At 46.4% G+C, this 27,968-nt stretch overlaps 1 protein-coding gene across 3 annotated transcripts in view; it reads right to left on the minus strand.

Moving 5' to 3' along the window:
• LOC126548291 (neprilysin-1-like) overlaps positions 1–27,968 on the minus strand; it is a 100,259-nt gene that overhangs the window by 37,986 nt on the left and 34,305 nt on the right. For 2 of the 3 annotated variants that reach the window (XM_055063773.2, XM_050196441.3), the window contains 3 exons: positions 14,219–14,343; positions 8,307–8,372; positions 6,905–7,016 (listed from right to left, as the gene is read on the minus strand). In XM_055063773.2, the coding sequence (XP_054919748.1) occupies positions 6,905–7,016; positions 8,307–8,372; positions 14,219–14,343 (303 nt within the window). Of the gene's footprint in view, positions 1–6,904; positions 7,017–8,306; positions 8,373–14,218; positions 14,344–25,489; positions 26,576–27,968 lie in introns of those variants that run through there. The other variant, XM_072287148.1, reaches the window with a different exon arrangement.

Genomic DNA, 27,968 nt, shown 5'->3' on the forward strand with positions numbered 1-27,968 from the left:
AAGGAAGAGCAACTAGCCCGATTTCTCGTTTCACTGAGTCCGGCTTTTTCTATAAGAGCACACTTGAGAAGTAAAAACAGAAAAGAAGACTAAGGTCTGCTTTGCCCCCACGCTGAATTTTATGACGGCCACAGACCGAAGCACAGAAACGTAGAAAGAAATTGTAAAAAAAAAAAAAACTGAAAAAGACGCGAGCACCAACAGAAGCGACAACTGCATTAGGCCCCCCCACTGACGCGGGATAACCCAGACTCCGCATCACGCAAGCGAAGAAGGCCAGTCACACAGAGGCCCGCATAGAATCATCGCTCGTTATCCTCGGCCTTGACAGCTTCTCCACCCAGTCGAGGAAGGAAAGCCAATTAGCGTATCGCAGGAAGCGCGCGAGATACGTGCTGCTTCGCCGTGTACGGGCGCGAATTAATTTAATCGCTCCTCCTCTTCTCGGCGGATGACGGCGCCGACGGTACGAGAAAGAGACCGACGCGTCTTTTGTGCGTACTCCGTATGTGTAGCTCTGACTCTCTCTCTCTCTCTCTCTCTCTCTCTCTCTCTCTCTCTCTCACTCTAACCTCTGACCACGCGTAGCAGCAAATCGCGTCTAGAAGAGCCATCAGTCTTATCGGCGTGCGTTCGCGCGCGCTTTTCACGGCCTGAGTCATCACCGAGGTTTTTCATGTACCTCATTTTTCCCGTGCCACCGTATCTGGGTGCTAATGGTGACGCCGTTAACGATGCCTTAGCGCACCGCGACAACGATGGGATCTTCTCCTGAAAGAAGACTCGCTTCCCCTCAAGTGAAGCTTCCTTGCTTTTTTTTTTTTAACCATCTATTTGTCTTTATTATTACAGGCCTACGCGTCACATCTAGCACTCTTTCTTCTTTCTTTCTTTTTTGTTACCTTTTGTTATGAAGCTTATGGTACGATTAGGCCACCTGATTAGGTATTCTGTTTAAGAGCGAACCATACCGTATGCGCGTTAGACTCACGATACCACTTAAGCAATGCGAGACTGAGGCTCCTCCCACTGACGGTAACAATAACGACGTTTATTTTAGTGTATGTACTCGGTTTAACGCGGTTATCGTGACCGTTATCGTCATCATCACCATCACCATTGTAAGCCTGTATTTATGTCCACTGCAGGACGAAGGTTTCTCGCAGCGATATCGAACTGCCCCTGTTTTGCGCTAGGTGTCTGTAGTTGTTACCGCAACAATCATAAGGACATTTGAACGCGAGGAAATATATTTGAAAACGCGCATTTGAAATAGTCGGTTATCATCATGACGAAACGTTGAGCGCGGAGGAATCATGACTATACGAATGTCGTTGTGGTTTCCCTGTGATTTTCTTTGCGCGCTCAACAGGCTGAATTGCGAACCATGGGAGGTATGTTCGCGGGCATCTGACAAGCTTTTATTCCAAATACCAAAATCCTTCTCGACTGCTCATCGTGGTTGTAAAACGAAAATGAACAAACGGAGTCCGAATAGATCGCTTTTGCTCCATTACCGCTCCTCCATTTCAGCCGCCTTTCTAAATCGCGGCCGTATAGTGGTTTAATGACCTTCTCCATACATTTATTGCTGCAAATATGTACAAAACTATCGCACTCGAAACATGCGCGTTCATATGTGCTTTAAGTGGCACAGCCTCTGCGTAAAGTGAGATCGTCGTGACGGAAAACACGTCTGAGTACTGAACAGAGAGTTGCTTTGCATATGAAACCACAACGCTTGGGTACTGACAAAAATAATGGCAAGTGGTATCAGCAACGCCACTAACCGCGGCGCATTGCCCTATTTCATCGCGTGTGTACTGGCTGCAAGTATCGTACGTTCCCCTCGTAGGGAGCTTCGGTTTTTTAATAAACCTTCGTTAGTAGGCACGACAGTAGCTCGTGAGTCAGTTGCAAAGAGTGTAAACGGCTCCCTGCGTGGCTCCCAATCCTTCATTGTATATACCACACCGAGTGTAAGCTTACCGGCTGGCTACGTACAGATTTTATTACGCCTACTCAATGTTTCCGAGCACGTCGACCATCATCTCGCCTATGTTCGTTTATTGCACTTCGTGATCAGAAACCTAAACCAACTCGGCATGTGGACATCGCGCTATTTCCTCAAAACTCGAGACCTGTATAAATTGGGGCATTCCTTTCTTTTTTTTCTTAACTATACGCCACTCCAGTAAGGTGATAATTTCTGAGAGCGTAAACAGGAAAACTCTCGTTCGCGTAAAAAAAAAAAACGTAAGGAAGAAAGATGACACTACACTGCGCTACGTATAGTATGACCTACGCAAATCGTCCTGTTTATTTTCCGGGGACACCACAAGCCACTTGGTGAAGCTAATTCCTTTCTTTGCGCAAAAACTTCATTCTTTTCTTGACGCAGACGCGTCGCCAGTTACGTTACAACGCCTGCATCGTTTTCATCTCCGGCAGGCCATGTATCACTTTTCAGCTTTAAGCAATCAGGTCTATGATGCTATGCACAAGCGCCGAAAACAGTCATTCGGGGTCCTCACAGTCACCTGCCCTTTGCCCCCTGTGCCGCTACCTGCTTGCCACACGACCATCCTGTTTCCTCTTCTGTAGTTCGGTATAGCTATACAGTTGCAACTCAATTTAGCAAAGTGATGACGACGCTCGAATTATTTCGTAAAATCGGGGAGTTCGTAAAATCGAGAAAGGAATTTTTCAGTCCTTCGAACTCTAAAATTGTACCGTAGCGACACGCGAAAGCTATCGCGACATTGTATTTGATGCTAATCCAGCAATCTGTCGCATAAACCATGAAATAACGAAATCAACCAGCGCCGCTCCTACAGAACCGGTGTTGAGTCCGCTGTCCCGTGCACGGGCGCGGCTAGGGATGTGATCATGGCGCCTAGATGTTTTAACACGATAGCTTTAGAGAGTATGCTCGAAGAAAAACCCGTCTGTGTCAAAATTAGAATGAAATTAGAGCTTTTTTCTCATTTATTTCAGCAAAAACTTCGTTAAATCGAGTTCGGCCAAGTTGGTTTCGTTAGTTCGGGTTAGTGACAAGATTGACCCTGTGGATACCTGTCAGGGAATGGAAATAACTCGCTTTGTTAGGTCGGGAACTTTGTTAAATCGGGTTAGATGGAATTTTAACTGTATAACCATATGAAATTGTTCGGCAGAAAATTCAGTGACGTGATCACTGGACGTTGCAATTGGAGCTTTCGCTATGTTTCTAAAGACGCTATAAAGTCCGAACTGATATGCTTATCAGTACACACTTATCCGCGACGTGAGACAGTTGCGTGGTCTTGTAGTTCGTGCTCAGACTGTCTTAAGATTCAGAAAGCACCACGCCGCACGATTTCGTCGGACGGGCACCAAATGTTATCAACTGTATATAGCACGAGACTCATTACGCAGGCGTTCGACGCTACGTTTTCTCTTCAATGTTCTCGTATCCCAATTGGCCTCGACCCTAACCTTTCACCCTCTATTTTTTCTCGCCCTTTTTGTCTCTGAACGGCCCACGCTTGTTACGCCACCGCAAAGGCGCAGCACGTCTTCTCTTCAGATAAGCAGACGACGCGATTGGAAGCAACCGCTGGCGTTGACGCAAACTTGCAGAAGTTCAAGAAAATGTCACCACTCGGAGCGATGCCGGCCGATGGGCGCACGTGCTGGGGGAACCCCGTCAGCTTTGCGTCACGAGCGCGCATGCGCGAACGGCGTGACGCAGGTATTGGGGCGCCTGACCGGTCGCTGGTTCCTTTGGGCGGCGCGCATGTCTGTGACGGTGGCGACGGCGCTGCAGTGTGGAGGTATATACCAGACGGCGGCGCGGCGTTCAAGGTTAGCGGAAGCTGTGGTCACAGAATGGGCTGGTGCGTTGGTTGCGCCGAGGTGTCGTCTGTTCTTGCGAAGTTGGGCAGACGGAGGAGACACAGGTTGGATCTTGTTCGCCGTCGCCTCTTCGTCGAGACCCTCTAGTGCAGTCGTTCGTGATCGCCATGCTAATGAGCGACGGAGATGAGACTGCCGGCGGGATGCAATACGGAAAGGCAATAGCAAAGAAAAATGAGTGCCCAAAAAGGAAAAAAAGTAAGTGAAAATAAACGAGAAATGGCGGATGCTTGGGGCGATTGAGCAAGTGCGCTTATTGCTGTCTGTTTGGAGGGACTTAAAGCAACAATATTTTTCTAAGCGACGAGGAAGCTCGTGATCTGCGGAATATAGCTTATAAAATCTTTGTTTTCGAATCGAAGCGCGATCGATGATGAAGTCTCTGATAACAGTAGATCTCTGTTTTTTCTTTCTCTTAGAATTTGTCCCCGTTGCAGCTTTAGCGCCGCTCATTGCGACGTCGTGGTCTGACACCGCCACGAAAATATCGTCTGCGCGATTAGCTTGGATGCAAATGCAGTGTCGTCTGTTTTTCTCCCTCCTGCGTGACGAAACACGACTGATGGAATTGGTTACGCTGGAAGTGTAGCAAATCGTTTATTATGAAGCCTTCGAAATGATAGGCAAGTATAAGGGCTGACAGAAGCAAAGGCTGTTAAATTTTTTAATAATTAGTTTTGGGCATTGTCTCAATGCACAGAACGAAGCCCACGACATTAGAAAAAAGACTGCTGATCTATTTTTGACAGTTCACTCACATTCTTCTTTCTTAACGGTCTCAACGCGTTAAACTCCTATACGTAATAACGCGCATGGAAGTTGTACGACGTAGTCAGCATCCTACGTGCTGTGCTAATAGTCTTATTTTTACAAAAGTGCCGCCATTAGCATAAACATTATGAACAGAGCCGCGCTTGGTAACCGCTTGCTGAATTCTCAATTCCTGTGCAAAGGCATAAGTAACAGATCACCAAAATAAATTAGCTGATCACGCTTGATTATCGTCATCACTTGTGCCATCATTACCCTGCATATTACGGCACTATACGGCAGAAAGTCCCCTTCTAGAATTATCTAATTATTCCTGTCTTGCAGCAACGGAACCCACACTATACCAACAAGTTTACAAATTTATTGTGCCTCAATGTCCACCTCTACCGCCCTCCACACAACATCAAGCCACTATGCGCCCTCTTATCACCTCTACGCCATAAACCGCCTGCCCGATTTCACTTAGTTCTGTTAAGAATAATAAAACCCTGTTGCGTCCCTAATAAATTTATTCCCACGTCTCGGTGTCGCCGCGAATTATGTCGAGCATTAATATTTTCTCTGAACAAGATTGCGTGGCTACCGGCGTTTACCCTGCACTCTACTGAGCCCATATTCACAAACGAAAAACGTTCTTACGCCAGTTCATAAGTGAAATCCCCAGCAAACCAGGATAATGGACGTATTATTAGCGAAGACGGCCGGACCAAGGCTCTTACGAACAAAACGCTTGGCGAGCTCGACCCCTGAACTGCAAATTTTGTCACACACACAAAAAAAAGCGTGCATATGAAGAAAACTTTCGCGACTGCCGCTTAGACAACACGAAGTAAGTTATTGCAACGTGCGCCAAACAGAGAGAGAGAGAGAGAGAGAGAGAGAGAGGAAGAGGGAGAGACATTACGCCTCGCAAGTCTGTGCATGTGCATAGTCTCGGCCCACTATCATTTGCACTACCAAAGCCTGTTCTGCATGCGGGAGGAGAAGCGTGGGTTGTATAAACACGGCGTACGTAACTACAAACCATGCTCTTCTTTAATTCAGCGCGCATCCTAATAAGGAGGAAACCCGAGAAACAGATGAGTTACGCACGCTTCGAGGCACCCGGTCGTCGTTGTTGTTCGCGTTGAGGCGGAAACAAAGTTACTCGGGAACGACGCTGTACAGTAAATCTGTCTCTTGCCGGGTGTGGGACGCAAACCCGACATAAACTTTCGCGCATACAAGGAGGCTCGAAAGGAAAGCTGAATGCAGCGCTAAGGACGAGCAAGCGGAAACTGACAGGAGAGACGGTAAGATGTAGAGAAAGAAAGAAAAAGAAAGTGACGTGAGCTGAAGAGTAAACGAGGAGTTATAACGCTCTTCCGGGTGAAACTGAGATGCAGAAACGGGGCGTGCGCACAGCTGTTTATGTGCATCACACGGCGTGACAGGCGATATGGAAGCACAGTCGTTATCATCATGTTTACCGCAATGCGGAAGAATCTCGAAGCGATCTCAAAATACATCTGCCTTGCGTCAGCCAACGCCTTAGTATAAGTCTCGAAAATTTTCCAATTTCATCACAAAACATAACTCTCTGCACCAAAAGTGTCGTTTCATCTCTCGTTTTTCTGGTCCCAGATGACGACACAATCAGTACACTCTCCGCCCCCCCTACTGGACAATCCCTGTGCCCGGCGTTGAAACAGTCTCTATGGCTAGTTTCGCCACTGGCACGTGATCTCGAACTAGTTCATGTAGAAAAATCTATTAGAGTTTACAAAAAAAAAAAAAAAAGTGGGAGCCAAGGAAAAGGAAGCGCAGTCGAGGACAGCCGGGAATTAGGGAATTACGGGGTGTTGATGACATAACTTGATGACATAACTTAGCTGGAATTATCTAGCGCAAGAAAGGGGGTAACACGAGATCGCCGAGAGATGCCTTCGTCCTGCAGTGAACCTAAGAATAGGCTGACGATCATGATGTGATTGAAGAAGCTCTGGTATTGATTGTGCTTAACCGGTACAACGCTAACCGACACGCTCGCTGCTCGTGGTGCCGGTATTTCACGACCGCGAGCCTTACCTGGCCCGAATGAATACATTGTTGCGCCCAAAAGGAAAATACAGATTTGGGAGGGAGAGTATGAAACGACAGATCGAGCGCTCTCCCTCCCAGTCTTTATTTTTCTTTTTGGCACAGCAATGTATTCATTAGATCCCAACCAATTCGCCCAGCATCTAGTTCTACATACCTGGCCCGTTCGTCCGGTATGGGGTTGTTGCGCATCCAGTTGTTGCACACGAAACCGTAGAAATCCTGGCACGGGTCTACGCTCTCGTCCATCGACTGCAGTATCAGTTGTGCTGCAAAGATGGCAATCGGGAAAAACTTGTGCGATGGACAATGGATGTGTAGTCCAGAAAACAACAGTCCACTACACACTTTCTTTTACCCGTTTTTCCTTTCTTCCAACTGGCAAGTCTGTGCAGCACCCCGCCTCAAGGGCTAAGGTGAAAACTCGTTGTGTGAGGCATTAACCCGACTATCTAATGGCCGCAACTGTTTAAAAATGCATTTATGTAATTTATAGATTGTCTATCCACTTCGTACGGACCGCTTTGCATGCTATTATTAATATAGATATGAATATGCATAAAGAAACCCCATGCTGTCGAAGGCTGCTCCTTCTCGCTCGGTTATTGCGCGATATGGGATAAAAACACGCATCAAGCAAAATATATAAAATCTTGCACCATTTAATACATAAATAAAACGAAAAAAAAAGTATAGCGAAGAAACGGTGGTAGTTTTCTGCAGACTTGTCCCTTTGACAGTAATATCATACAGTGTGCAAAGAAAGAAGTTAACAAGCTCATTTTATTGTCTCTGTTAGGGTTCATAGTCAGATAGGGTTAGGGGATGTTAGTCTTTAGAAACATGAGTACGGAGAGTGTCGGTATAGACAATTTTTAGACTTAGCCAAAAGCATCGAATATGCATTATACAAACTGCCTAATCGATTTCTTGCGAGGGAGTGGTGCGGAATATTACAATGTAAGCACAAACAGCACTTGGTTTAGCATAAATAAGCAGAAATGAACAAAAGTAAAGGTACTCTTAGTAATCTCTTTGAACAGACTGGACAAAAAAGTAGTGTTAAGTGTACTGGTGTGGTTAGTCGAATCGCATTCAAGCGTTTCAGCAATGCGCGGAGGTTAAGCCTATCAGCTGAGCAGGATGACAGATTGTACGTGCAGTCGCCTTCAATACGAGCTACAACACGTTATCTGGGGTCGAAGGCGCTTCGACACTGCGACACATGAAGAATTGGTTTGAACAAATACCAGTAGTTGTCATGGTGTCTAGTTATCACATTTTTTCGCCCGTGGGCGCCGCCGTACAATCTTTGGGGCCCCCTTCGACCAGGCTGCATACAGCACATGTTGAACGTGACTGCACATCTAGCCAGCTACTCTGCTCTGGGGGAAAGCGAAAAGAGAAAGTAAGGGGAACAAGACGGCAGAGTGCGAGGGCATAGGCAATAGACGAAGCATAGAACTAGGGGTCTATTGAAATACTATAGGTTCCAAATATTCACTCTACATAAGCGTCAAACAAAGCAGTGTAGTCGATGTGTCAATGTAGCAACTTACCTCGCTCATGACAAACCGTTGAGTTGCAGACCTCTGTAGAAAGCCCCTGGCTTACTTTCTTCAATGCTGCAAAGTAAACATGCAGTACGCAGTGTTATTTAGTGTCCTCTCCACTAGCCATGCAATCAAAGTCACTCCTTATCGGTAGCTTGAGGTGAAGTTTGTGCTCCGTGTAACTCATTTTCGTGTAAAAATAATGAGACACCGTGAGGCACAATGCTTCTTTTATCTGTGTGCGGTCTGTTTATTGGTCACAGCCTGTCTTTAGAAAATTGTCTTTAGGAAACCGTCTTTAAGCAACCGTCTTCAGACAACTGTCTTTAGACAGCTGTCTGTAGGCGACTGTCTGTAGACGACTGTCTGTAGACAACTTTCTGTAGACAACTATCTTTAGGAGCCCGCAGAAATTTGCACAAAGAAATGAAAAGTGACGAATGCAAGTCTTCCCGTGCTGTGCAATCTATGAATCCGGCCCAAACTTTCCTTCTTTAGCATCCCAATACGTAGTCACAGCGATCGTATCTTTATTAAATCGATAGATATAACTCTTGCATATAGATGCATCGTATGCGTGTCGCTATTGTCTATTCCCTAGGCACTTCTGCGTTACTTTCGCAGTGTGCTTGTATCTGCGGAAAGGTTCCAGGAATCGAACCCAGTACATATGTATCAGTTTCTGAATTGCTGTTGTTTGTTACCTTTTCCTTAGGTTTCCTTTGTTGACGATTTCAGTTAACTCTGGTAGTCTTGTTTAGGATCTTCATTGTGAATGGCTCTATCGTGCCTTAGCTTATGGCTACAAGCAGACAAATGTTTTCACACTTTTTATTTGATGCTCTTGTGCCTGAGGTACTTTCTCAAAATAACTACCATCTCGTGAGAGCACGAGCTTTGTTCAGTACTAACGATTGTGTACATTTTTCTTGTTCTCGCCTCCAGTTGTCGTTGAGTCACATCTACTTTATCAGTATTTTTATGCGATATTATTATTGTTATCAGTTTTGTCGACTTCAATGACTCTATCGAATAATTTATTCCGCCTTATAAAACCGATGTGCCCACTCCTGCCGTGGCTTCCAAAAGGTAGCCGGCGGTATCTGACAAATAAATAGATAAATAAACTGTTAGGTGCCCGAAGGCCAGCCAATAAAGAAATGCCTTCGTCACTGCAAAAGACTTGGGAATACGGCTCCCCTACAAGTGTTGCATTCAGATAGCCAACCTGAATTCCAGGGTTAATTGCAGCAGCTATTTTAGCTTTAGCGAGCTCGTACCATCGCAATTTACACTGAGCACCAAACGGTTCTTTGCTACACAAAATCGTTGTCAGTTGGAAGCGTGAATAGTTTTGTGCACAATGCAGATATTTTCCCAATGTTCTGTATTTCTCTATCTCCGCCAACGGTGCGCAATGTAAATAGGCAATTAGCAGAGGTTGCGACACTGTCATTTTTGACAGAGCTACAAATGAGTTACTCGTCACAGGACACGAAGAAAGGGCCACTATGGTGCAGGTTACATGGTGAACCTAGTATATGCTTATTTGTGGGGACTGTCGCTGGACCTACGGTACCTTGCGTTTAGTCAGTAACTGTAGTGTGCGTATGCTACGCTGCAGGCCTTCAGTAACAACAGGCGTTCTTGGCTTTCAACTGCGTGAAGTAAAACGTCACAGTGCGACTGAGTTGTCAGATTCGTTGGCATTTCTGTAATCAGAAATTTAAACACAATAAAGTTTCACAAACGCTAAATGTACACAGTGCTTGAGACAGGTGTCGTTAGGCAACTTTCTTTTGGAAAACAGTCTCTGCTAAACTGTATTTGGAAAAGAGTCTTTAAAACTCTTTAGAAATCTTTTCAGAAATGTCTTTAGAAAACTGATCTGAATGATACATGCAGCTCTTTTTTTTTATGTTACACTGCTTTTCGGAAAAGCCAACCTTTTCTGCACCACAAAATTTCCGGTGTCGCTTTTTCACTAATGGCCCCCTCTGCAACCGCGGCGAGGAATGAGTTAGCTGAAAACCTGTCCCCACTCGCACTGGTAAGAGGCGCCATGTTAATTTGGCCACTGTTCAAACGCCCTTCTCGACCCTTCTGCTTTGTATGCCTTGCGGCATACAAGGCGGAAGAAGGATTCGTGTCTTCCTGGATTGTTCACATTGCAAGCGGAACGCTTGCTTCCATTTTAATGAGGCCTTTACCTTAGCCGCTGGACTCTTCACTCGAAGCTTGTTCTTTGTAACTCGGCCGCGAACGCGTGGAGAGGGCGCGATGTGGGCAGGCTTCGGACAAGACAGAAAGGGACTGGTTGACCGTGCCGTAAGCTCGTTCAAAAAAGCTCGTTAATTAGCCGTATACATCTAGCCATGGATCAGCATTCGAAACAAAGTGGTCTCAGGAAGCTGGAATATCGCGTTGATTAGCAGTATTCGAAGGGAAGTCTCGTACTTCCAGCGAAAGTCTTGTCAAAAATGTTTATCGACAGCCTGTAATCTTGCCTCGAGATAAGCTCCTATGTCTGAGCGGACATTAGCCACCTCTGCATTTATAACTAACTGCGTCTGCCACTTGTGCAGAATTTATCGCACACTACATGACGCCCGAGGTTGAAAACGTGTTCCGCATACACCGATGTGACCGCGAGGGGAGCTGACTAACACTCTCACGGCTAGCATTAGCACACAAATACAGAAGGAAGTGGACAAATACTTGGCGGAAAGTCTCAAACGTTATGCAGAAGGCCTGAGTTCGGCTCCCGCATGCGGCGAATTGTCATTCCGTTCAACTTCATTTCATTTTCCCTTATAATTTATACACTTCAATTACCAAATAATTAATTTCCCCCTTTTCCATGCTCTGGCTCCATCATCTGTTTTCTTCATACAGCTGTAACAGACTATCGAACCTTCCGTTCTCGATTATTGCCGTAAATGGTTAACGTTATGAGAGGAAAAGGGACAGCCGAGTGCGCGTAGTGAGATCCTCGACTAATTGTTTCAGGGCACTTCGGCAACGCTATGAGGGGAGTATAGGACAAGTCCTAAAGTTACCTTTCAGATCACGCGGGTTCCTTTAGCGACAACGAAATGTTATAATCGCTACTATAAAGCTTCCTCCATTTTATTGATACATCCATTACGCTGTCTTACGCGCCCTTCACAGAGTTGCCCGAGCACTGTGAAACGACCTGTCAGAAGACGCCGTAAACGTTGCGACTCGCTTGTGTGCGTGCGTACTAGGCACGAATGTGAAATTGTTTAGGTCATCCTCGTCACCTGGAGTAACAGGCTTTTGGCCAAGCGAACACCCCCAGCGTCTATTTAAGAATGTCTCTATCTACCCGCCGTGGCTGCTCAGTGGCTATGGTGCTGGGCTGCTGAGTGCGAGGTCGCGGGATCGAATCCCGGCCACGGCGGCCGCATTTCGATGGGAGACAAATGCGAAAGCACCCGTGCACTTATATTTAGGTGCACGTTAAGGAACCCCAGGTGGTCGAAATTTCCGGAGTCCCCCACTACGGCGTGCCTCATAATCAGAAAGTGGTTTTGGCACCTAAAACCTCGCACGTATTTTATGTCTCCATCTATCTCTATGTCGTCGTCCCCCCCGTCCCCCTCCCATAGAAGTACCCTTGTATATACACCCAAATAAAATGTAAAACAGAAAGGGCGCTCCATTCAGCGATTGGGATGATCTCCGCGTTTCTTCCCAGTAGCATCTATCGACGACGGCGCGATATTGCTCCGAGTTACGTCAACTTAAACTTAGGCAGCGTGCTCAGCAGCTCGTTTTCTCGTATTTGGGTCTCTGAACGCTTGGCGAGCGCTGGTATGCATTCACCGATCGTTTCGATAGTTCCGTCTGCGCGCCGGCGGCCCATTGCTTTAGAGACCGACCGAGAAATCCGCAATCTCCAGAAGTTTTGCAGAGCCAAGAATTAAGCCGCGCAGCTGTTTTGCCCCCATAGTTGCACCGTCGTCTGCACGCGGGCGCTCGGATTTTGCAAAAATTTCCGGTTTCTTTGCGTCGCCGCCAGATTATCTCTTTCGCTCTCGAGAAACGAGGGTCAGAGGGGAGGCCGGGGATCCATTACGATCGCCAGCATCGCAGCGGGCGTCGTGTCAAGGTCTTCGCCGATGAATGCGAGGCATAAGCGGGACGTTGTAAGGCGCCTAATGCGGGATCCCGAGTGATACCCATCTCGTTACGTAACCCAAAACTCCAGAACATTGCTAGGCTTTCAACATCACTTTTGTTTCTTCCTAACTGTGCATACCGTCTTATGAATCCCTTTTATGTGCAGAGACGCTTCGGCGTTATCGTTTTCACCTGTAGCCCGCCCCGTCATGTAGTTCATGCCTATATAAGAGGGAGCACCAGATTCTCCTTTCTAATGTCAGATATTTGCCGTCTTCCATCGCCAAAATAAAACAAAAAAATTGCGTTTGGTGATTGTTCTTGGGCTCGCAAGTTCGCAGGTAATCATTGCTTATACAAACAATAAGTGTCCCATGATCTTGAATTGTATCGTGAAGTGACATAGACAGAGACTAGAAGCAGACAGGACTGGCCCAACTTTCTATCCTTTTGCAAGAAGTGACCCCTTTGAAATTGTCGCATGCTGCAACACCCTTTGATTCTGCTGTAATTCATGCCTGAGCTTTGAGCATACAGCCAGCCCGAGGTTACCTGGCACCAAACTCAACATGCGGTCCCAAGGGAGCGAAATGATCAGCTCAATCGTTCACACTCATCCGGTAATTGTTAATACCTTGGACCTGCCTATGTATGGCACGGAAACGAGAGTATTACACATCTACGCGTTAACTCCGGAAAGATAAACGTTTTTAGTTGCACGAGAGCATCTAGTCAATATCGTTCAAAACCACGACATTTTAGGACAATTGTAGTATAACTCCTCCATTTAACGACATAATTATTCGACATTGATGCTGAAAGTATAGGAGAGTTGTGTATTACTCAAACATGTAACGAGTGGACCTCAAGGCAGCCACTTTGGCACAAAGTAGCCAAACCTGGCAACTGGCGTAGCATCGTAGAACCACGCACGACACACCGATCTCTACATTTCTGACACTGTAGTCCCACCCTCTCTGTCTCGTTGTAGCGCCTTTCATGTCTTCGCGCCGCGTTTCTGTAATTTTGAGCGTATCCAAATTTGTTTTCCGCCTAACGCGTCTATTCTATTAGCGCCAATCTCGGCATGGAACTGCCCACACAGGTAATGAGAGAGAGAGTGAGACGAAGTTGGCACGCACGTGAAAGTAACGCGATAGCTGGAATAAATCCCAACTTTCCTTTTTTTTTCTTTTTTTTTTGGATTGTACCTCCAGCTCGCGCTTTTACGCGGAAATCATTCGAATAATAGATGTTCCACAGCTGTGAGTTGTCGATTAGCTCGCCCTCGCACTACCAGCTGCTAGCCTTCTAGTCAGCCGAGTTGGCAGAGTGATCGTCACGGAACAATCGATGCCGACCGTCACGCAGCGATCGTTTAGGAGTTCCCAGACGCCTTGAGGAATTTTCCTCAAACTGCGAAGCTTTCGCTCCTAAGAACCTGTTCAGTGGTTCTCTTCGTGGCTTCACGTTACCCCTCAAGTAAACGTTCCCGTCGTTTCTTTTTTTTTTTTTTTTTTTTTGTTCCTCACAACTGCAGTTTTTCACAAAGCTCGTTAGTTTGACCGCGACCTCCGATATCCCGGCGGTGGGCTAGCGCTTTCGGCGTGCATGGGACGCCGTGTTTCATACACCTTGTCGAAAGCCCGAAGCAAGACTGTCCCGCAAAACTTATTGAGAAAGGTCAGTCCGGCAGCGATCTACTCTGCTCGGAGTGACGTCGCCGCGGAGCGGGTCTGTACGTGTTTGCGTTCGGATGGCGTGCGGCACACCTTTAGGCTTGGCCATGGCTAGCGTTGTGGTAGCGATGAGGACGATGGCGATGACGATGAGGAACCCAACGCTGACCAGCAGGCAACGCTCCATCTTCGTCCGCCGGTTCCACCAGGAACGGCCACTGCAAGTGTGCGAAGACAGTGTGAGCTCATGACGCGGCATGTGCTGGGCACAAATGGCGACGAAACTGCAGAAGTATAGCAGCAGGAAGTCACTACAATAAACGCCTCTAAGGTAAAAAAATTGTACAATTCAGGGACCAATACGTCACGATGCCGGTGCAGTAGTGCATGCATTCAAAAGGAAGTGCGAACAAGCGCATAGCCGTGGTTATCGCGATATTTTTTTTTTTTTTCTGTAGTGCGTGATTGATCATCTGAAATCGTGGGATCATTTTCATTCAGCTTTTAAGGCGAAAGCCTGAAGTTGCTCGTTGCAATGGCTCGTACCCGAAAAGAGCGGCGTCTAGTCGAGTGGTTCAAAAAATATATTCAACTAGTCCAGTGGGTCAAAAGAAGCTGACGAAAGATACAAAAAACATCATCATCAGCAATGGCTCATACCCGAAAAAAAAAGGGGGGGGGGGGGGTAGGAACTGCTCGTACACCCCGTAGGCAAGCAAAGATGCTATGGCTGAATATGAAAGAAGAAACGAAGAAGAAAACATAGAACGAAAAAAGAAGAACAGAACAAAGAACAAAAAAAGAAAGAACGAAAGAACAAGAAAAGAGAGAACAAAGAAAGAATGAACGGAAGAAAGAAGGAAAGAACGATGAAAAGAAAGAAATAACCTTTACACAGTGCATTAGATGCTCGCACGTGTTGTTAAGGAAATGGACCTACAGCGCAACAACTTTACTTGATACTGCAGCTCGTTATGTCCTGCAAGAAGTCTGAACCCTCCGATCAGATAACTTATTGCATTAGCACGTGTTGCGGAAGTGTAACACGCTGCCACTTTTATTTTATTCCTCTAGTCGAAGAAACTAGAGAGTTCAAGTCAACGAATGCATATAATTCGGTTTCCAGCTTCATTTAACAGATTACTTTCGCTCGGTTTATTGCATTCTTATCGAATAACGTAACCATTGATACCTCCTGTTGATAACGTGCACGGTGACCTAAACTTGGTACCCTTGATGAAGGTTACCCCTTATAAAAGTTACCCCTTATGAAGGTTACCCCTTATGAAGGTTACCCTTTATGAAGGTTACCCCTTATGAAGGTTACCTTTTATGAAGGTTACCTTTTATGAAGGTTACCCCTTATGAAGGTTACCCCTTATGAAGGTTATCAAACCTGCCAGCAACATTGCTCTACACAGAACACGTGGCTCAGAAACGAGAATAAAGAAAGGAAACCAAAGAGAGAGAGAGAGAGAGAGAGAGAGAGGAAAAGGATAAACGATAGGCTGAGAGCTTAACCAAGGCTGAGTCAGTTTGGCTACCCTGCATCGGAGGAATCAAAAAAAAAGGGGAGGAAAACGTCAAGAGGATAAAGTCCACTGCTGATATCGCTAACGTAGCAGGACTTCTCTGCTCCACATTACAGGCGGTCGCTCAACCCGAAAGCCTTCAGAAATCGCAGCTGCCCTTTTCTGGCCTTTCGTAGCTGCGACCAGCGCGAAAAATATCAACGCCCGGAACAAAAAACGCGCAACTCCAAGAATTTTCAGCACGCGCATTCTTCGAAAGCGCACGCAAATGCAAGAGTAATTATTTCGAACTTAGCGGCAAAAATGCATCTTAAAGAATGCAGCAATGTACGCGCTGTCCATCTGCCTAAGTGACTTCGAGTCGATTGGTGCCCTAGGCAGGCTGCTCATATTAATGTGAAGCCAATCGCTCGCCTAATTCTCATTGACGAGAGAGGAAAGAACGCGAATACCGGGGGCCGGTGTGTTAGAGTAGCAGCGTCAACCGGGAGAGAATAGCTACAGTCATAAATTGCGAATTTAACGCAGCCCAGAACGTGAGACTCTATACGCACTGTGCCCTTTCCTGGTTGGTCCTGTCTTCTTATTAAAGTGTTTTAGTTGAGCGTCCTTACGGTACGCTCCGCTCCGAGCTGCCCCGCTAAGCCACAGCGGAGCGGCGGGCGATTTTCACGTTTTATTATACGTTTACCGTAGCGGAGCGGACCTTTCGTAGTTGCAGCGCCCCCTGGCTCAATGCAGGGTAATGAAAGAAAATTAAAACACCTATTGATGACTTTTATACAGTAAAACGTATATATGTATATATATATAACTTATTTCTCCATGAAGTATCTAGACGTGCGCTTGTGATGCGTTACCGATCCATTTTATCCAATCGAAAATAAAGTGCCGTCTTGGTGAACGCCACGTGATAGCCAGCGCGCTTGCTTTCTGCAGCCAATCCAATCCTTTCTGACGCCAACGCTAGCCAAAGCACTGCGCAGCACGCTCCGCTCAGGCAGCTTCTAAGCGGACCGTGTTCCTCGCTCCGCTATCCCGCTTACGGCTAAGCGGACGGCGCATGCGCATTCGCGCTTCCGCTCCGCTTAGCTGCTTAGCGGAGCGTAAACACGCTCAAGTAAAACACTCTATTTAGTCAATATAGCTTCACAGACTTTCCCAGCCACAAATATGAAATTTTGATTAATGCGATAGGCATTACTTTCTTATTTTTACTAAGGTAAAATGAGCTCTCCGGCAGTCACGACATGCGGAAGACTGCAGATAAACGAAACTGGCTGAAACGTAAATGCCGAATAAACGGAACAGCGGTATCAACTGTGGTTGGCCGCCAACCCTAGTTTTCGAGCCTATAGTGCTCGAAAACTAGGGTTAAATGGAACTCGGGCTTCTGTTCTTTTATATTTTTTCTCTCGTGAATGCCGGTGAAAAGGATCTTCAACCGAAACTACCACTTACCTAATCGGCTTATGTAGCAGGAAAAGTTCGAAAAACGTGTGAAGATGCGATGCTATAAACAATGAAGAAAATCTAATCCGTGCGGCACTTGCAGCCAAGTTATAGCAAATTAACGCGGCCGAAATTCCAAAGGTGTTTTTCCCTGACCAGTACTTCGCTCGGCAAATAATGATCCTTGAGTGGCAGAAGAACACTGCGGAGTATCGGCGTGACGTTGCACTATAGGCTGCCTACTACAGCTTCGTTCACACCGTCAAGAATAATATTTATCGCATAGTGTCCTTATTACCTGCTTTAAGGAGGCAGTTCAAATAGGTGAAGTTCGCGGCGAAGCCTACGATTCTACTGATCAATACATTGGCATCACTCTCCCAGAACGTGCTTTTGTTTTGCAGTAGGCGAAAAGAGAAACAGCTGAAAGTCTGAGACGCCATTATTAACGTGAAGACTACGCAAACAATGGTTGAAAAACCTTGCACTAAAGAAGCTACATTAGAATCACAATGTATTATTATGATTATCATTATTATTATTATTATTATTATTATTACTATTAGTATTATTATTTACCACAATTATATAGAAAGACACGGACACTTTTTGAATAAAACAATTTTTGAGAATTGTTGTTTCCTTCGCTTAAATGGAACTTCGGATGATACAAACATATTTTTCTGTGCCTGTGAAAGCATAGAAGAATCAAGACATAAACCTTTAAGGCCTTTTAAGGCCTGTAAGGTGTCTATTGCATAACGAGCAAGTGACTGTCAGGCTCCCTTGCATTCTGCTTGCTAGCACGAAGAGAAAGAACACACCAAGCTTAGCAATTACAGCCTATGTCAAACGTACACGGGACATTACGTGCCATCAGCACATAGGTCGTTATACTGTGGGCTACGTTTACGGTGTGGTACGGTGTGGAACGACACTCCAGAACTTTGAATACAAAGTACGAGAATTGTTTTCGCAGTGCATAGGACTTTGTAACTTAAGGCATAGCATAGAAACAGCCTTAAGCAGCCTGTAGTAAACTTAGACTGCATAGTTTCCAGTCTTCTCGTTTGTTTATATAAAACCGTCCACATACTTTTCTGTGTTTGACCACGTTGTAGCCACGTAAATTATTGATCCATTTATTCTTTAAGTTATACAAATAAACCGCATTTATGATTGAATAATAATAATTAGGCAGTTAGTTAATAACCTCAAGGCAATGTGCAGTAATTGAACAACCTTGTAGATCACTTATAGAAGGCTTCAAGCATGAGATTTGCATTCAAAGCCGAATCCACAAAGCATTTCGCTTGCAAGGGCAATTTATCATTGGCAAGTTACTTCTTATAACAATATATGTTCGCTGTTATGAGTGACCGGTACTTGTTAAAAAATGGTATAAATTCCAAACTCGTTTGGGAATACGGGCCGAATATTTGATACATTCGCTATCGCTCACGTTTCACATGGGGCAGAATGCAAGAGGCCGGTAACCTACGAGAAAAACATTTTTTCTCCAACAGCAATGCTACAAAGGGTCGATTGCTTGATGCAAATAATGACGTTGGTCAAGCTTTATGCACCATAGCATGTCTTAAAAACAAAAGTAAATAAAGAAAGGAAATTTGAAGGTCGCACACCGAGGAAGAGCTTTCCTCACACTTAGGCCCGTGCATGGATGGTCGAACGCCCCGCAGGATGTTTTCGAAGGGATGTTTTTGTCTGCATCGATTGCTCCGCGAAAAAGCAAAGACGTACCGGAAACTTTCTTTTGACTGATCTATCGGTCTTCCTGGTTGCCCATAGGTGCAAGCGTTTCGTGTTTAGCCAACACACGGTTCAGCGGTGAAAAAAAAATGAAGTAGAAAAAGAAAAAAGAAGAAATTACGAGAAATGTGCCGCAAGGTTTCCGGGCTTATACTTTCGTAAGATGTGGCCTCTCGCGAGTACATCCTAACGTGTACAAATCTGTCGTCCCGCGCGCGCAAGAGTGTTTTTGCCATTTTGATGGAGCACCACGTTTCGCCGGGCAAGACGCGAAAGTAGCGCCCCTCGACCGTGACCCTCCCAGTCGCACTTTTCCGAAACTCGGTTTCGGCGCCATCTCGGACCTCGTGCTGCGTCAACTCGGAGCACCGTTACGCACGGAGAGAACGCGTTACCTGAACAACGTTAACACAACTTTCGGAGAATTGTTGCAGTGTAAAACTAGCTCTTACGTTTCACAGGTGCTGCTGCTCCTTGCGTAGTTTGTTGATTTTGCCACTGCATTTCATGCGGCTCAGCTCATTGCTTTCACTATAGTTTCCGAGCAACCTTCTCATATCCTTTTCCGTTTTACATGTTGCGGCATTCAGGTAAAGTGTCGACATTATTTATACCGACGTGTGTTCTTCGTTTACAGTTTTTCTTGCAGTTCGTGAACCTTGTTAGAGGGAAGCCCGGCCAGCAAGAGTACAGTAACATCCGGTGAATCGGAGTTGTTATTTCGTACGTCGAGGTCCGGTGACCGTCTATTTTGCTTTGCTTCAGCGCTGTTGCAGTGTTTGTCAGCGGTGGTAACCTCTGAGCAGCTTTTCAAGTGTAAAGTGAAGCACGGAAAAGTATACAGTCCGGCACAAACGATCACGGGACACGGGATTCGCGAAAGAGTTGAATTGTTGCGAAGCCCCAGCAGGTAGCCTCGAAATCAGCGTCTCTCTCCCTCTCCCCCTCCCCACGTGTGGGGTATCATACTGGACAATGTCCGGCTAACCTACCGGCCTTTTTCTTCCTCTATCGCTCATCAGTGTGCAGTAACCTTTGAGAACGAGACACCATGTAATAAATTAGAAGCGGCGTGCCTTATTAGTGGAGCAGAAATTCATATCTGGTGCGGAACCTAAATGTTCGGTACACTTTTGTGGTGGAATGAACGTTTCAATACTCCACAGCCTACAGGAGAAACTTGGGAAGATTGTATCGCCGGGGGGGGGGGGGGAGGGGGGGGGGGCAGGGGGCGGAAAACTTGGGACCGAAGGCGCTTGCATTTTCTCGTATTGATCATTGATGTTGAGTGAGTGAGCGAGTGAGTGAGCGAGTGAGCGAGTGAGCGAGTGAGCGAGTGAGTGAGTGAGCGATTGAGCGAGTGAGCAAGCGTGCGTGCGTGCGTGTGGGTAATGGAAACTCATTAATAACGTTGAAGTTTCCCAAGCACTACAATGATGAACGTCGATCAATCCGAATATGTTGAGCCAGTCATGCATGTCATACACTTGAATTCGTGTGTGCGCGATAATAAGTTTCCAGTATAGCCGAAAAATCTTGACAAATACAACTTCATTCTCGTAATTTGACTGCGTCAGTATATTCGGGGAAAAAATGTTTAAGTTACCCCAAATTGAGTAGAAGGTTGCTAATTGCGTAGTCACACTCAATTTCTCGTCAGCGTTGAACCTTGATTTCCAAGCAGGTGAGCCCGCCGCGGTGGCTTGGTAGCTGTGGAGTTGCTCTGGTAAGCACGAGGTCGCGGGATCAAATCCTGGCCGCGGCGGTGGCACTTTGACGAAGGCAAAGTGAAAAAAAAAAGAAAAAAGAAAAGCGCCGGCGTTTTATGCATTGGGCGCACGTTAAAGATCCCCCGGTGGTCAAAATTACTCTATAGTCCCCCCCCCCCCCCCCCCCCCTTGCGGCGTGCCTCATGATTACATCGTGCTTTTGGCACGTAAGACCCCAGCATTCATTCACTCCAAGCAGGTATAATCATTGCATATTGTCTTATCTTACGTGAATTTGTTACATTGTGTACAAGAGTTCTGCAAAAGGCGTAATTGCATATTACTCAATTTTTGGGCTTCACGTGTACCATATAACTTTTGTCCGATTTAGATGCACTATTATATGCAATTGACAGGATTGTCATCATTTTTCATTGCTGTGTTATAGAGCTGTGAACTTGATAGTTTCGTTTTCTGAAAATTTGCGATTTTCGCCAACATTTTATAAAAAAGTTGACGACCTAGAACGATAATTCGAAACCAAAAGTCACTGTAATTTAAGTTTCTCTTTTAAATGCAAGAAATCTCGTCAAATTCAGTGCAGTGGTTGCCGAGAAAAACGAATTCTGCTTTTACATGCATTTATGTAGAAACACCTGAGCTAAAGCTTCCTCTTAACGTCATCTTGTCAGGGCCTGACAAAGCCAAGTACTCGCGTTGAAACGCTGACTCCAGTCTTAGACACCACTCGTTGAACCACTGTCGATCGCTTCCAGGCTTATGCATTTTATCTAAGCGGGCATGTTTAGCTGTATGCTTAGAAAGCTTAACTCAAAGCAGCAAGCTCTCGAATAGTAAGTAGTGTGCGGCGAACAAGTGCCATTCGTGCAATCATTTTTCTTCTACTTTCATGTCTCGAAAAACTGTCCGTACGAAAATTTGTTTAACTTTCACGACGCCGTTTAACCGAGGGTAAAGTCGCCCGTGGTTAAAATGCAAGCGTCCCCTAGTCTTCAGTCTCAAGACATGAGCGTAGCAACCATTCAGGAAGTTGCGGAGCTTCATTTGCATTCCATAAAAAAAATATTTTCACGCCCGTGAGCCCCGTATATTATCCATATGTTTACAATATGAGAAAAGTGCGCGACATGTCGGCATAGCGTGCATTAAACGCGTGCGCGAGTAAAGAACGGACGAGGGATCGTGAATGGAGCGAAATGCGATACCTCTCGTGGACTTCGAAGCAAGGCGTTCCTGTGCCTATCTAAATACTGCCTGAATGAGCTTCCGCAAGAGGACACCCGCTCCAGTTCTCGTGAAAAGCACAAGACTTAGTGAAGTGAATTTTTCCGAAGCTTGCCACATTCATGTAAGCGGCGAAGCATGTGTAAGCCTTCCCTCTGTTTCTCTCCTTCCGAGGGAGATTGCCTTCATATCGCATTAACTGCAATCTTCCGCCCCCCTGCGCATGCCCAATTCTGTTGATTCTGTGGTTTGAGATAGCGGCGGAATATATATATATGCTGACTGAAAGAATAAAGGCACTTTGGTTGCTAGTCAGCGCTGTTGTCTGTGTCCCTTCCCTCGTCCTGTTGTTTAGCGCTGTTTTTTATTGCTCGTAATCATGAACCAACCAGCCCAAATGCGTACTCTTCTGAATTTTTCACCTTGCATTACAGGACGTGATCTCCTCGCTCGGAAATGTTCTCTGCCTCGGTGCTTCTCTAATTCTAATAACTCCATAGCAGCAAAATGTATCTACAAATGTCTTCTACGTCGTCTAGACGGCAGGAGAGCCCTATTCATGCAAAAAGGAAAATAAAGCTTTTTTGTCGTAATGCACACTAAGTGCACTTTCTTTTATTTATTTAGCGACGCACTACCCTATCGCCGAGCTGGACGAACTAATCTGAAGCACTTCCCGAGCAGCCATAACGACGGTGTGGTCCTCGAAGAGGGTGCCTGCTGTTTACATTGGGCTAGTACGCTGTCGGTGGCAGATAATCGAAGCTTCGCTTCTTACTAACGCTCGTGCCCAAACTGTTTACTTTTCTCTATGCATCGCTTCTTTTTTAAGGGTTACGTTTAGCTACTTTATTATAACATAGAAGTGTATCTCCTCTTGCGGGAGCTTCCCGATGAAGAAACTAACCTGAATGACTTCACCGCTCGCAAAATATTTGAAATGGCGTAGAAAGTATAAAGACTGCTTTAAGTGGGGCTGAGTCATTGTTGTCTTTGTTCGGTTGGTGTCTTCACGCGCCGAAGAGAATCGTTCCTAACAACTCGCAACTTGTTTTGCCTCGTTGTACGTCCTTGCGGTATGTGGCTCGCTCACTATGACGCACTTCGCGTTCGCTTCACACTTGAATGACCCGAGTTTGCGGACTGCTTTTATAAATTTCGAAGCTTCTAAAGCTCTGGCGACTCTCTGTCGAATAACTGAGACGGAACAGACCGCGGGCTGCTTGCGTACACGCTTGAAACATGGACGTCCGCACGGAGCACAAAGGGACGGAACACAAAAGGATGTGCTTCGAAAACCGGCGCTCCAACTCCGAAACTCCTATTTGCCCAACTTGTTTCTTTGTGTCGTTTCAATGATTCTTGGTTTTCCGCCTTCAGCTATTGAGCTCGCGAGTGCGAATTACTTTAAGTGTAACTGCTGCTGTTGCCTCCTCTTGTGTGTTTCGCTGCTTTTTGCACTGCGCTGTCCATATGCGAGGGCGCATCAGAAAGTATTTGTCCCTACGATTTCCTTGGCCCAATTACGGTTACAAATGCGAAGCCAACATATCCATTCCGAGCGGTGGACCTTTCTTGGACTGACCCTGCCTCATCCGTCTGTAGCTCAGCAGCATGCCGTGCTGTCAGTTGTTGAAGATGGTGGTTGTGCTTTCACACATCCAGGGCATACGAGCAACGAAGTGTGATTCGCTTTCTGTGGAACACGGGACGAACGCCCATCTACACCCCCATGGGAAATACAGCCCAAGTATTGGGAAAGGTGTCCCGCTCTGAGAGATGTGAGGTGGTGGTGGTGGTTTGAGTTCCCAAAAGGCGATGAAGCCAAGACAGTCCGACGGTGGTTCCACAGACAGCCGGACGAATTCTACCACAGGGGCATCTCAAATTTCGTGCTGCGATGAGACAAATGTCTGAAACGGTGTGGCGACTATGTGGGAAATCCGGTTAAGGTGCGTGGAATAGTACGTATATTTGTAGTTACCTGTATGTACTTTATTTTGGCTAATAAAAAATAGGGGCAACGACTTTCTGATTCGCCCTCGTAACTCCACTCATTGTTTGCATTACCATCCGAGCAAGTTCTTTTCTTTTTTTGTCTAAGTTGCGGCCTTTTTAACTTTGTAATACTCGTCAGCTTTGATTATAAGTGATGCCCGTGTGAGGATTTTCATCGAGCATGGTCTATATAAAAGTTCAGGACTTTTTCTGCCTGCATTTGACCATCGTTGGTCAGCACCCAATTAATTCTATTGGTATTCACTTCTGGGAAGCACAGCTGCATCAATTACGCATATGGTCGTGGTCACGTCTCTCGATTGAACTCTGCGCCCACGTCTACTGGCCCTTTTCCTCTTGCATCACGTGGTCTTACATTTCGTCTTACGTCCTAAAGACTGAATTACATGCGTACTGACAGACTGCACGAGCACTTTCACATTCCGACTGCATAGGAATGCGGCAACCGGTGCCGGGAGTCGAACCTCGACCTTGTAGAGCGGACGAACGTCCATGTCACCTATACAGCCACACAGGCGGGTACTTATCCTCCTTCATGTCATTAAGGCACGCCATTCCTTGCTGGGAAAAACCAGCCGTTCCGCATGCTTCGCTACCTCAAGAACCTGTTCTGATTAGGCTCGGCTTCGCAAGTAATATTTGTGTTTGAGGAATTCTTACTATTCGAAAGGTTCCATCGCAGCCGCTAATGAGCCCTGTCTTAGAATTGAGAAGTAAGAGATTTAGTGTAGAGTCTAGAAAACCCGGCGGTGCCAATGTTGGCGACAGTTGCTAGCACGATGGCTGTGAAAAATAGCTGCAGCAAGCATTTCCCTTACGTGCGAAGAACTGCCATATTGTCCGCACACGAGTCAAGACATATAGCTGGACCATGAACTGTAGTAGCGACTCTGGGTCCCGCGCTAGGATGGCGCTTTTAATTTTTTTTTCTTTGAGGCATTGGTCTCAAAGAGATACTTTAAATGTGTACGTTGTATGTATATTATGGGTGTACTGTCTATCATGTGCGTATCCTTTCAACTATCATCACGTTAACCTGGGTTAGCGGCGCAGCAGTGTCGCCAGGCATGCCTCTTCAATTTGTATTAAACATCGTATCCGTATCTCCCTAACATGCGAACAATTTTGAAGGTTTCCTTCAATTGTTTGCGGTAATGTGATGAACTAGCATGTTCGCGCAAACACCGAGAAAATTGGTTAACATTAAATTTACAATTTTTCCCTTTCTTTACGTATCGTGCATTCGTTTTTATCCCTGCGCACCGTCTCGCCAAATGCGTCGCCTCCATTCCCAGTGGGGATGATTTTCTCGGCCTAACACTGCTGGCGGAAACGACGCTGAACGCTCTCGGATGTCTCCAAATACACCCTCACGTCATTTATCCACGACCCGTTCACCGAGAGCAAAAACGAATTCCCGAGTCTTCTCGGCACCTCCTAAAGACCTGCCCTTCACAACATCTCGCATTCGCATCCCGCCGGCCCTGAAACAGCGTCTCCGAGGAGGAAGCAAACGTCTCTAATGAGCGGTCAGCACAATTAGCGTTGTAAAAAACGAGCTTGCCGTCGCGTGATCGTCGGTACAAAAGCACAACGAGCAGGACAAGGAACAAGCGAAGCCGCGAGATTCCACTCACCAACACCTTAGCCGGGAACCCGCAGGTGCGCAACTGACGGCCGCAAAGTAAGCATCCCTGCCGAACAAACAGCATCCGACGGCTTCGGCGAAAGCAGGCGCCAGTCTTGTGATCGAACATCAAGGAACACCGCGCAAGCACCACCTCCGCGTTTGTTCTTTTTTTTTTTGCGCTTTTGTTCTGCCTTTATAAGCGTGTATACTCGCAGCCGTCATTAGGTTGCCGAGTGCCTGACAATAACGCGCCGCCTCTTACTTTTTCTTTTTTCATCTGCATGCTCACGAAAGAGCCGCTGATGGCGATGGACGCACGATACGTGTTTGCATTTCCTTTGTGGCCTTTATGCGCTCTGTTGTTGATACGCTGCCGCTTGCTCGGGCCTTTGGGGATCGCGTACGTCTTCGCGTACACGCGGCGGTGACGTTGAATGCGGTGGTTTACCGGTGTAAACGTGAGAGGCGGCGAAGGGAGCGGGTAGTAGGAAATGGAGATTTGCAGCCGCGGTGAGGAGTGTCAAGAGATACGTCGAACGTGACGCCTCTCTCTAAGTGGGTGGCATATCATAGAAATGACTGTCTCGTCGAAATAGACAGAGTGGCTTGCCTCATTCAATACTAGCGCCCTGGGGCTTGCTGATTTATTTCGATGAGTTACTTGCCACTGATTCTTAAGGTTTCAGGCTTTCGTGCACGTTCTTTTTTTGCCTTTTTTTTTTCAGGTAGCCTGGCGGATATGTTGAGCTTTGCGGGTGTTTTCGCATGGTCGAATTTGAGAGATGCTTTCAAGTGCTGGTTTCATTCTCACATAAAGATCTACAAGACAAGAAAAGAGAGGGTAAGCTTGCCACCTTCGTTTTCTTGTGCGCTGGTCATTAATTCTGGCCATATCTGATAAAAGAGCGAGGTATAGTGAAAGAAGAATGCGGGTAATGACCATTGGTCTGTTTCAGCGTTGTCCATGCTTAACTTTTACCCGTGGCTTACCTAAAGTGAACTGCTTTTTTTTTAATTCGATAAATGTTTAAGCTCAAACGCGACGTTACCTTGCTTCTTCAACGGTCTCTTCGTTCTCATTTGCGCAGAATTCTTATCTACGGCGAAGTTCCATGCTCATTTATTCCTGAACATTTCGCGAATCTCAAGTCGACACAATAACGGCTCGCACCAGCCTATAACGGAACTTTGAGCTCCCGGTGGTGTTCGTGGAAACAGTCCGGAGAGGAGAGCTCGTTTATCACGGCCGAACACGAAAAAAACAGCTTGTGCTCCTATCCGAAGCCGGGAAGAACAAATCAAATATTATGGCGCCCCCGCAGTTTCAACCGGTCGTACATCCAAACAAAACGGCCCGTCAAATGCGAGGCCATTACGGAGGCACCATGGACGACTACTGGCTCTGGCCCAATAATCCAAGGCCGTACACACAGCCACCCGCTCAATAAAGAGGCATTAATAATCATAAAACACAATAACAAACAGGAATGTCACTTATGATACCACTTCGATGTCACGCGTACGTGTGGGACTCCCTGACGTCGCCGTTTCACAAGCCGACAAACAGCCCATCAGATCTTGACACGCTAATAGGACAAAGGAACCCACTCATTTCTTCATTATTTCGCAGGGCGTTTGAAAACGAGCATGGTGCTTCAGCGAAAGAAGAGGTTTGTGCTCGAGCATGGCGACCCCGTGTGCAACCTCAAACGGCAAACAATGCAAGAACTAAACACATACTGAGAGAACATATGACGCGGGTGCTGTCGTCCGTTCCCTTAATCTTTGTCCAGCTTTTCTTCTTCTTCTTTTTTTTTTTTGCTATGTCAGCACTGTAATGTCATTTTTTTTTTCTTTATTCACGACACGCTACCGCAACTGCAGTTCAAAGGCTCGCCGAGCTCGATGATAACGCGCGGCGCCGAAAAAAAAATCCCTCGCCGGTTTCATTACCTTGGTGACGTTATTTCTTTATTATGATGACTGACAACAACGATGATGAAGTCGCACTTCCCGACGGTCCGGGATCCCTCACGCCGTTTTCATTTTATTTCTCTTGCAGTAGCACTGAGACTGTATACACGCGACACCACTCTTTTCGACCCATCGAAACCGCCGAGAACATGGCATCCGTGAAACGGGGGCACACGTCGTTGCAGCGACAGCCCAAACTTCAGCCTAGAGCGGCTATTCGCGGCAACGTCGAAGTGGCTGCGGCAGCTACAGAATTTTTCGCGGCGAAACCCGACGCATGACGGCGAAGGAACGTGCGGAAAAGCGTGAAAGCTCCCTCCACCCTGAAACTTCAGAGTGAAGCAAGACACCGGACTGTGCTGTTGATGGGGGCAGCGGATCTGTCCAGCTGCCTTCGCGAACTAAGACAGCAGGGGTACAAAGACAACGGCGAGCCGAGTTGGATGAGTACACTTGAAGACAGAAAGAAAAAAAGAAAAGATACAGTGAAACACCGACGCGCCTTGACTGAC

The sequence above is a fragment of the Dermacentor andersoni genome, chromosome 3 (assembly GCF_023375885.2).
Source record: "Dermacentor andersoni chromosome 3, qqDerAnde1_hic_scaffold, whole genome shotgun sequence".
NCBI classification, from domain to species: Eukaryota; Metazoa; Arthropoda; class Arachnida; order Ixodida; family Ixodidae; genus Dermacentor; species Dermacentor andersoni.